The following is an 11,313-nucleotide window of genomic DNA, read 5'->3' as shown; positions in this document are numbered from 1 at the left end:
CTCATTTATTGCAGCTCATTTTGGGAGTGACCAAAGAAGCCAGGATGTTGCTGAGTGGTAACTCCTGCTCCCCCCCATGGTTAAATGGTTTTGCCCTCCTCTCACCTACTTAGGGTTGTGCAAAGGTGAGCTTCCTGGGCTGGATGTAAACATTCACACAGCCAGCCAGAGCTCTCAATCTGCATCGTCTCTTGGTTCTTGCTTGCAACCTCCCTGCAGGGTGGGCCAAGATTTGAATCAAGGCTGAGGGCTAACAGTTCCAAGAGGTACATCCGTGACCGGGGCTTGGGAGCAAGGGGCCTCATTCATGCTCCAGCCATATGGACAGCCTTCCTGCTGAGGCTGCCCGTGAGGCAGGGAGGTCAAAAAGCTAAGATGGCGGCTGCAGCCATGCAGTCAAAGCCTCACCTCTTTTCACATGCCCCACCCACAAAAATAAAAACCTGCTTGTGTGTCCAGGCAGGCCCAGGGACAGGTGAGAAAATCTTGCTCCTGATGAAAAAAGGGCCACAGTCTTCCCATAGCACTTTCTAGTCGCAGGAAGCCCAAGAACCAGGCGGACTTTTCTGGCTGGGGGTGGGGATGGTGCAAAGATGGCAGCGTGCCAGTGGCCCTGTTCAGTTTCCCCCCAGCAGCGCCGCCCTGCCCTCCGCTTTGGGCCCCTGAAGCCAAGGCTGGGCAGACAGGGGACCCAGGACCAAAGTCCAGGCCTCCCATCAGGCAGAAGGGAGGGGGTGGCTGGCCAGCTCTCTTGCTCAGAAAGGCCCTCCGCAGCCACGCATTACCCACCCAGCCCGAGCTCTGGACCACCAGTGTCATGCTACAGCTGTGATGATGGGATTTGTAACACGGAGGGCCACGGTTTGGAGAGAAGCAGATTGCAGCATTTATGGAGCAGTCTAGAGGCGATGTAGCCGTTGATGAGAAAAGCGAGAAAAGGCGCCTGCAGAAGAATAAAGCAGCTTCTCCAGGATACTAGAATTCTAGGAGCTGCAATGCCAGAGGCAGCTTTGAATCTGGGCTAAAACGAGGGGATGTCTGCAAGCTGCAAAAGTGGGAAGCTGAGAAGGAACTCGTAAGCTAGCAGAGAAGGAAGGGCCATATCTCAGCCAATTGTTTTAATTAATTTGTTAGATTTTTATTCCATCTTTGGTCCAGGAGTTTAAGGCAGAAAACAGTACTCCATCCTCCTGGCTCTCCCCACAACAACCCTGTGAGGTAGGTTGGCTGAGTGTATAGAACTGGACCAACGTCCCCCCTGCCCCCTCCCAGGAGCTTCTGGGGCTGAAATGGGGTGGCATCTCCCTGCTCACGTCCCCACCTTCACCAGGATGCCACACAAGGTCTGCCTCTTTTGCAGCTGATTGATCCCTTGCCTCCCAATCCATTATTTCCCTAGATTTGCATATTTACAGATATAACCAAAGTAAGGGTAAGTTTGCAGTTGTGTCAACAAACCAATTGTCTAAAGGTCATTTTCCATAGTTTTATTTCAGTCCCTGCTTAAGCTGTGATAACAGAATACAAACTTCCTGAAAGCAACTTGTCAGAGAAAGCCCCAGTTGACCCCTGGTGGTCCTTTCTCTCCTCTGAGTAGTCCAGCTAGAGCCTCCCCCCACCCCCGCCTCCCCGGCCATCAGGCTCCCATCACTCTAGGTGGCTTTGCTCCTGAGAATGACCCAGAGCTTCACTGCCCCGAAGAGCACACCTGGGCTCTGCCTAGATGTTCCCGCTGCCACCTCCGGCCTGCCCATCCTAGGAGCATCACACGCCGAGGGGGAGGGGGGACACGTGCATGTGTGTATCAGAATAAAAAAGGCTTGTCTCTGAGGGTTAGAGTTAGCTCACAGCCTCTTTTGAGACGTCAAAGCTAGAAAGATCGTCCAGAGGAGGAGCAGAAGAAATGCACAAACACAATGGCTGTTCATTGCTTGGAAGAAGAAGCAGCAGAGCTCAGCCATTTCTCCTGGCTCCAGCCCTCCCAGCGGTCAGTGAAGTCAGATGGTGAAACTGACCAGGGACAGAAGAGCCTGTGAGGGTTTGGACTGCCAGCTCTCCTGAGCGAGAAGTTTGGCCTCTACAGCTGCACAGCGCCCAAGCGCTCCATCCTCAGCAGATCCCGTCCCTCGCAGGAGTCTCTGCTCTCCGCGGAGATGAACTTCAGCGAGACCTTTAAAGCAAGCCAAAAGGGATACCAGGTATTTTTGGTAAGACCAGATTTAATGAGATGCAAACGGATGAGTGAGCTGCAAACGACTAATTATTTAAATCTGGGCTGATTACTAAGACATCATTCAAAAGCCTCAAAGGCTCAAATCTAAACCAGAATGTTTGATAAATGCATAATCAGATCCTGCAGATTCACAGTCTAGGATGGGCCACAGAGAAATCCAGCATTAGACCTTCCTTTCTTCTGAGGGACTGCTCTGGGTCACAACATGAAGGAGCCATAAAGAGAATGTGGTAATTTGGAAGCAGAACAACGGCCGTGTATTGTGGAGGGGAACGAGGGGGTGGAGGCGTATAGTAGGCCTTTCTCCAAAGCACAGAGAAGGACCTGGGGTAGATCCAGCGCCCTAGGTAGACCTCCCTTCTATTTCCCCAATGTCCTCCTCCAGATCTGCGGGGAACAGGGGAAGAGGAAAACTTACCTTTTTCTTGCGCTTCCCCCAGCGACAAAGCGTCAAGTTCAGGACCGTGAGAGTGATCAGAAAGCAGCGGATGCTGAAGATGATCTCCACAGAGTCCAAGAGAAAGGAGAGCCCCCAGAGGACCAGGGCAGAACTCTGAGGAGAGGAAAGGGAAGGTCAAAAATAGGTTCACCAACCGCAGCTCCTCAACTGAGGAAGCCACCCGCCCATACTAACTTCCAGCCACCAAGGATGAGCCGTCCTATCCAGGCTGCTGAGCAACCCAATACTTCAGGATGAGTCGATTTGCTGGAGATATCTGAGCCCAATATTCTGTACCCTCAAAGCCTGGAAGCCACTTCAGGAAGATGGAACCCCAGGTTCTAGAGCAGGGGTAGGCAACCTCGGCTCTTTTCGGGAATTCTGGGAGTTGAACTCCATGAGTCATAAAAGAGCCGAGGTTGCCTACCCCTGTCCTAGAGGAACCCCTTCCCCATCACAGCCCCCTTCTGGCAGCAGCAGCTCCCGGTACTTTGGGCAGACTTACGTAGATCCGAGTGGGGTCGAAGGGGCACTCGTGGGCAATCTGAATGACCTCCATGTCAGCAAAGGTGCACAGGGAGAGAAGGGCCTGGCCCTTGTTGGCGAAGGTCAGGCCGATGGCCACCGCCAGCCCCACCAGGCAGAAGAGTGAGAGGAGGGTGCTGCTGATGCTGAGGGAGAAAACAGCCCATCCCTGAAAAGACAGAGAAGCAGGAAGCTCTTAGCCAATCCCCATTGGGCCAGCAAGGCCATTCCACACACTAAGCGTCACATTGATCTATTATTTATGTTATTCTTTACATTGATTTTATATGCTTCCCCATCTCCCAGATGGAACTCTGGGAAGTCATCAGCACATTAAAACAATAGGAAAATTTATCAACAGAATAATTAACAGTTGCCAAGGACAAACCCATAGACACTCCACAGTAACCTCCACAGCATCTAACCTACCAACCTTCATACTCTGGAGAACAATGGGGGGGCGGCATTCCAGAGGGCGGGGGCTGTCACAAAAGATATAGGGAGCAGGAGGATTCAGAGAAGAAGATAAGCCACAGACCATAGTTTACAAAGGACAATGGATGGGTTCACTCATCATACAAAAACCTGAATCGTCTCTGGTTCAGTGTTACAAGCCTTGTGCCAATTAGCTTAGCCACTTCACAAAATTAATGCAACTTTCTAAATTCATACCACACACAACATACCATGTTAAATATGGTTTATTTATTTGGGTATCAGTTTTGAAGTAAACATAGAGCAATAGGTGAACCCAGCAAAATGGCTTTCTATTACTAGACTAGAATCAAACAACATTATGAATGCCATTTGAAAATTTCAAAAGTTGCTACATGTGATACCACCCAAATGTCTTGGATTCAGATTCCAACAATCATAGGACTGTAAACTGTAGGAACTGGAGTCCAACACAAATGGAGGGAAGGAGATCTGGGAATTGACATCCAAATCACGTCCTAAAGCAAGGTTTTTTTCAACCTTAGACACTTTGAGATATGTGGACTTCAACTCCCAGGATCCCCCATGTTGGCTGAGAAACATCTAATGGACTTTATGTTCACAGAATGGAGAAATTCTTCCCCAACAAACTAAAGTTTTGAGCAGGGAGCTATAATAAATGTAATTAATTAATCAAGCAATCATCCTGCCACAAATGGCACTTAAGTTCTTCCAGTGTGGAGGATGGCAAACTGAATGATTCTTAAGGGATGGAAGGAAGCCATTCAGGATTATTTTTATGTTTGCTGGATATTGAACTGCATTTTGGATAGTCTAATTCAGGGCTTTTCAACCACTGGTATGGGTTCCACCTGTGGTACATTGGCACCTGGCAGGTGGTACACGACCATCCTAGAAAAGTGGTAGGGGGGGAGGGGAATGGCAGCACCACACAAGCTTAAGTGAGAGACGGCTGGAGCTGCAGGGCTGTCAGGGCTCAGCTGGAGCTCGGCGCTGATCCTGGCGCTTCTGCTGAGCCCAGAAGAAGCGCCAATCAGCTGGAATGTTGCAGCATCTCCAGGGTCTTGTGATTTACATTCAGATGCTGGGCAACTGATTCATATTTACGACGGTCACAGTGTCCCAGGGTCATGTGAAGTGACCCAAACCTGCTGCAACCACCCCACCCCCGCTGCCAATCCTCAACAGAAATGCTCACAACAATGAAAACCTCGGACAGGAGGAAGAGCGCCGCTGGGCGGGCAGGCAGGTGTCCTGCTCAGCTGTGGCTTGGGGGGCACTTTTTTCAGTGCCATTGTAACTTCGAACAGTCACTAAGCGAACCATTGTAAGTTGAGGACTACCTGTACTTCATCACTTTTTTCCTCTTTTTTTTGGTCATCAAGTTTTTGACACCTTGCTAGGCGACTGGTGGTACTCGGATGTTACAATGGGTGAAAAGGTTGAAAAGCCCTGGTCTAATTAATGCATTTTTATATGTGACAAGATTTTGTGCAAAATTTCCTAATACAGCAGCCATTAGAATTTGCATGTTAGGGAAATAATCTGCATAGATAATTGCACATCTTCCATATGGCTTCTCCATATTTTAGTTCATTGTTTTTCTTATTCTATTTGTAGATGCATTTATATTAACAGTTTTGTAGTCTGCCTAAAACACTCCCATTACTGGGCAATTCAAAATATAGTAAATAAACCAAGCAGAGCTGCATGCAAAGGGCCACTTATAGCTCCTTCCCAATAAAACTTTATAAGGGAACTGCAAAAATGCTCTCTGTAGCTGGGGAAGCTGTTTACTGTTTGCCCTGTGTGGCTTAAAGCATCATTTTATGGCGTTATTGCATGCTCTCCACCTTATCTTCCCGGTGAGACAGGGAGCGAAGATCCTGATGGCCCTGAAGATAAACAGATGGTGGGAGTGGTGAGGGTGTGGGAAAAAGAAAAAATGAGGAGGCTCAAGGTCAATCCACTCTTTCCTAACGGACTTAGCAAGAGTTTCTGCAAACAGTTGGGTGTAGCCTATTAAGGAATTCTTGTCCTGAAACCTGACTCATTTTCTGGCTGGAGGTATTTCTGCTCCAAACTGCCGCATGGACAAGACTGCTTACCAGTGATTTTTGGGACAGGTATCTGGAAAGCACAATGGCTGCTATTCCACAGGATATTGTCTGTAAAGGGAAAACCAGGAAATTACCCCATGCAAACAGCACCAGCAGATTACAGTACCGTGATGCAATCCCCCCCTCCAGATGTTGTCTTCAAGATAAAATTCCAGCAAATAGAGAACAGCTGGGGGCTTTGCAGGAATTAGTTTTGATGATTCCAAGATCTAAAGTGGTTGTTTTATTATTTGAAGGAATTTGAAATCTTTGGCAAGGTAATGGCTTTAGAATTATGCTTGCCTTTTGTTACTACAGAATCATTCCAACTTCAGTCACAACACATTAATACCACATTTGGCACCATTCCCAACTCTATCATTAACAGATCAAACAGCACTTATTTTGTGGGTGCCCATCAGAACCAGCCACTGATTTTTGCTCTGTTTCTGACTCTAAAATACTGTGTGGCAGTTAAAGTGAGAATTGTTTGCATTTGACTTTTTTGATTGGGGGCAACTTATCCAGGGGACCCTCACCATCTGGGAGAAAGAGGGGCTGGCCTTTGGTGTGTTCTGCCGCCACCACGTCTGCTTCTGTAAGGCAGCCGAGCAGGGACGTGGCCTGCTCGGTCCTTCCACCAACCCCTCCATATCCCAGAAAGCAGGCAGCCTACCAAGATGGCCGAGATGGCCAAGACGATGTTGGAGATGGCATACTGCAGCGAAATACTATCTTGAGGGTTGGCAATGTGGCGCAAGACCGTCCCATTGACCAAGGCTCCCGCAATGAAGTTCAGGTGACCAATGACAATCAGGATGAGTCCTGTTTTCATCAAGAGTTTCTGGGAGCTGCTGGTGTCAAGCATATCTGAGAAAGAAATGCATTTGTTCCACTACACAGTTTTACATCGGAGGAAAGGAGGAGAAAATGGAGAAAACTAGACATGCTACAGAATATGAAGTTTTATGTAGCAAACGTTGCCTCTTGGGAAAGAGCAAGGCCTGCTCAGGCACCTCTGATCCTAATGCAGGGGCCAGCCTTATCCCTCTGGGAATGACCTCCCCCTGGTGCCCTTCAGCACGCAGGTCTCAAAGCTTTGCTGACCCCCCCTTCTCCCCCCCTCCTTTAACTCTTTTCTGAAGCAACCTCAGCTACAAGGCAGACTTCACTTTGAGATGGTCATCATAAGGGTTAGAAACATGAATATATTTTGGAGGCAAGTCACATCTCACAGGCATTTTACAGATCTTGGGGAGCAAAGCTACCAACAGAGATCATCTGATGAACACAGTTTACTTGGGCTTCGGGACCCTCCCCAACGGCTCCTGTACAAATTAAGCCAGTCTGGGTTAAGCTAGGTCAGGAGTCAGCAACCTGAAACAGTGAAAGAGCCACTCAGAACCGGTTCCCTCATAAAAGGAAAAACTGGGAGCCGCAAAAAATGTGTGCACATGCGTGTACATGCGCGCATGCGCAGAACAGGGTTTGACTGAAGAGTGGAACCAAGGCGAGATATGCACCTACCCTGCATATTTGAATTGATTGGTTGACTTTTAGTCGCACTTTTTTTTTTTTTTGAAGTGCACATGGCAGAGGACTGGGAGCCGCAGGAGACGGCCGAAAGAGCCGCATGCGGCTCCGGAGCCTCAGGTTGCAGACCTGTGAGCTAGGTGGTCTTCCAAGAGGTCAATAAAGGTGCAGAGAACAGTAATAACGGGCGCTTCTTATAATGGAGTCTCTCCAGATGGTTTTTTTCCTAACAATTTATACTAGGACTGCTCTTCTCAGCTTATTTATAGATGATTTGGCCAAATTTCAGGGAACATCAAATGTTTTAGACCAGAGGTCTTCAAACTTGGCACGCTGGCTGAGGAGTTCTGGGAGTTGAAGTCCACAAGTCATAAAAGGGCCAAGTCTGAAAACCCGTTTTAGATTGATTAAAGCAAAAAAAAAAGTCTGCAAATGCAATTTAGGGTAAGCTTTAAAAAGCACGCTATTGCAAATGCTCTCATGCAGCTAGAGGTGCAGAGCAGAGAAGCTGTTCCCTGACAGAAATATGCAAGAAGCGTCATCTAGGCAAAGAAACAATAAAGAATTAAAGAAATCCTGGAAAGCAAGATAATAGTCAAAAGGCAAAGGCCTTCCTAATTTACTAGAGGGGAGAAGAAGACTTGCAAAATTCTGTTATTATGATTTATATTATCTTGATCTAGCTTTCCTGTGGAGATGACTTTCTGGTTTGGTCTCCCCAGGGGTCTGACACTAGAAAGCTGGAATCTTCCTCTAAGCTGCTTCAAACATCCTGACGGAAAAACACCTGCAAGCCCAACGAAGACCAGCACCTCAAGATGGTGGCTTTAGGACAACTGTTGCTCAGGTAGGTAAGGTCTGAACTGCAGTTCCCATCACCCCAGTCTGTTGGCAAACAGGTAGGAATGGAGGGAGATGAAGTTCAGAACATCTAAAGGCAACAGGTTCTCCACTCCTACACCAGATCAACCCTTCTGTTGAGTCCTTTCCCTATCTCTTTATCTTGGTTTATAGTTTTTAATTAATTTTTGTGAGTTTTCACCTGGCTGCTCTTGTCTGGAGAAGAAAGAAGCACCATCTTCTTCCTTCTCCAGAAGGAACACAGAACTTGGGGGGGGGGGTCTGTGGTGCAAGGCCCAAGAAGTGGGGGTGGGGCAGGGCTTGGGAACAGTCATTGGAGACTTTGGCGTAGGTAGCAGAAGCAGCAGGAGCTCCTCGAAATGCCACCCTGGCTGTGCCACAGGCTTATTCCACTGCCATGCAGGATCTCTTCCACGGCAACACTGGGGAAGTGGTGCCAGGGCCACAGCAGGGATGGGCAGTTGCTCCCCAGCCAACTTATCTCCGGCAGGTTGAGGCAGAGGCCATAAGGAAGTCTATAACATAGTATTTCCTTTGGAAAAGAACCAGGGGCTTCCTTTAAAGATTAACCATTGCTTAAATAGCAGAGTGAATCAGGCCAGAACATCCCATAAAACTACACAACCTTCAAGGTGTGAAGTGGGGGGTGGGGAGTGGGGGTGGGGCTGCTTGGAGGCTTCTCTAAAATCTGGTTGGGCAGCTGAATTCCCATCCGTTTTGATCACTTGAGTTTAAATTCCTTGGGGGCAAATAACTGTGTGTGCCAGGGGGAGGGGAGAGGGAGAGAGAGGAAGAAAGAGAGAGAGAGAATGGAAAGAACCATTCAGGACTTCAAACCACCAGAACCATCTCCTTGCAGGGCTCGGTTTTAGTTTTTGCATAACAGGCATTTAGAAAGCCTCATTAATGCATGTTTTGTACAAGATTTTGTACAAGATTTTAAATTTCATCAGCCTTTAAAATTTTCTAATTAGGAAAAGATCATTTTAGATCATTTTTAGTAAATGCACATGACTTTTCCATATTTTAGTTCAATTAATGTTCTTCCCATTTATTCAGAGATGCATTTACATTTACGGTTTTGCAGTCTGGCCACAGAACTCTCATTATTGGACTGAAAAGAATTATGCCAAATAAATCAAGCATAGAGCTGCCTGCAAATTCCTTTAAGGGAGATGCTGTTTCTAGCAGAATTGCCCCCAGGAAGTGTTAAACAAAATAACTACAACAAAAATAATCATATTTGGAAAAGATTGTTTGAATTTTTTGGTGATAGTCATCACAGTAAATAAAGATAATTTTGTTTTGAAAGAGCAAAAATTTCCATTTAATGTTAGCTAGCCACTTTCTCCCAACACTTTGCTGGGATTTAATGCATAAGAAAACTAATTTTCATATTAATTGCAGTGCTTACATTTGTCCCCACGCTCTGCATGATCTCCCAATTAAAAATTTAAAACCAGCTAAATGTATAGCGGAAACATTCAAATTCCTAATGTGGTAAAAGGCAGACACGCTCTGCAGGTCGATGTACCTCGTTGTTGCGTGAATAAACCTAAATCTGACTTCCGATCCCCTTGCAGTTGAACGCTGGACGCGACGCCTCGACTCGCAGCCTCCGAGGCTCTGCCGCCGGGGGACGGGGGCACGGAGGAGAAAGAGGGGTCCGCCAGGCCCCAGGCCCCTTCCTCCTCGGCCGCGGTCCCGGCAGCCCACCACGCCGCGGGGCCGGGAGCCGGCTGGCGGAAGAACGGCGGGGCGCCGCGCGGCCTCCGCTCACCCAGGCGGCGGCACAGGGCGCCGTGCCGGGCTCAGCGCATCCCCGCCCGGCCGTCGCCGACTCAAGTGCCGCCTGGCCGCGGCGTCGCAGCTGCAGGAGCGCCGAGAGCGGCGCGCCTCTACCGGCTACCTGCTGCGGCCCCGCAGCGCTCCGGGACCTGGTCGGCTCCCCTGCTCCGGCCCTTCGTCCCGACGCCGGGAGGTCGGCCCTTCCTCTGCGGCCGAAGGCCCCGAACAAAGGCCCGGCTCCACCTTCGGCCTCCGCCAGCGGGAGACGTGACTCACCTGCCGGCCCCACCCGGCCCGGCCCCTCCCTGCCGCCGCCGCCGCCGCGCTGGGCGGGCCCCGGGGGAAGCGGAGCGGCCCTGCCGGTTGGCCTGGGAGCGGGTTTGGGGTTCAGGCGGGGAAGGCAGCTTCGCGCGTAGGACCCGGGACGGCTGGGTTCAAACCAGCCCTCTGGCGGGTCTTGGCTTTTTTTTGGCTTAATGGGCTGTGTGAAAGCAGTCGGCGTAAGCCAGCATTTCTCAACCCTGGCAATTTTAAGCTATGAAGATTTCAACCTTGCTAGCTGGGGAATTCTGGGATTTGAAGGCCCCACATCTTAAAAGTTGCCAAAACTGAGCAACGTGGGTATAAGATGGTACCACAGGGTTAGATAGGAAGCCTGAAAAAGGCTACTTTCCTTTTTGCTGATTCTCCACTGCAGGTTTTGGGCCAGTAGTGCATCTTTCTAGAATCTGGCTCCTGGTCCTGGAGTCACCTGGTGGTGTCCCATCCAAATTCTTTCAAGGTCTCACCGTGCATAGCTTTCAGAAGTTAGCCATGCTTGGTTGGTGCCATCTAGTTTAAGAGAAGGAGCCAAAGACTGGAGAAATCCAGACAGAGGTACGGGCACCCGGGTAGGCAGACAGCCATGGCATCCAGCTGTGGAGGAAGGCCCACTTTGAACTCTAAACGTCCCATTAAGATTGTTGAGAACATCTGTTGGTATTTTATACTGGAGTTATTTCTACTTTATTGCTGTTCCTGATTTTTGTTTGCTATGCCATTCTGCAGGCCTTTTTATAGTGCTTTATGTCTTGTTTAATAATAATAATAATAATATAAAGTTGGAAGGGACCTTGGAGGTCATCTAGTCCAACCCCCTGCTCAGGCAGGAAACCCTATACCATTTCAGGCAAATAAAAAAAATAAAAATAAAGGAGAGAGACAGACGAGAGGAGAGAGAGAGAGAATTTGACCTGCCTATAAAACATCCACGGGTACTTTTCTTTCAAAGTAAGATCTCCCTTGAGCTTCAGGGTCATCCCCATGTAATTTTCATGTCAATACGCAAATGTTTGTCTTCTTCCAATTTTTTCTTAAATTCCCAGCCTATTTTGCCGTGC

General features: G+C 48.6%; 1 protein-coding gene across 4 annotated transcripts; it reads right to left on the bottom strand.

The window, feature by feature from the left end:
- Positions 1-1,119: 1,119 nt before the first annotated feature.
- Positions 1,120-10,305, bottom strand: TMEM54 (transmembrane protein 54). Of its 4 annotated transcripts, none has more exons than XM_083368979.1 (6): positions 10,211-10,305; positions 6,429-6,622; positions 5,762-5,821; positions 3,178-3,366; positions 2,652-2,786; positions 1,120-2,170 (listed from the first exon to the last, which is right to left on the bottom strand). In XM_083368979.1, exons 2-6 carry the CDS (start codon positions 6,618-6,620, stop codon positions 2,078-2,080), a joined length of 669 nt encoding a protein of 222 aa, XP_083225105.1. In that variant the 5' UTR covers positions 6,621-6,622; positions 10,211-10,305; the 3' UTR covers positions 1,120-2,077. The 4 variants fall into 4 exon arrangements, with proteins under 4 accessions (XP_083225105.1, XP_083225104.1, XP_083225102.1 ...); XM_083368978.1 differs by lacking the exon at positions 10,211-10,305 and adding an exon at positions 10,084-10,200; XM_083368976.1 differs by lacking the exon at positions 10,211-10,305 and adding an exon at positions 9,681-10,191.
- Between the last annotated feature and the right edge of the window lie 1,008 nt (positions 10,306-11,313).

This window comes from Vipera ursinii (genome assembly GCF_947247035.1).
Source record: "Vipera ursinii genome assembly, chromosome: 9".
In the NCBI taxonomy this organism is placed as follows: domain Eukaryota; kingdom Metazoa; phylum Chordata; class Lepidosauria; order Squamata; family Viperidae; genus Vipera; species Vipera ursinii.
This window is presented reverse-complemented; position numbering and strand designations above follow the sequence as displayed.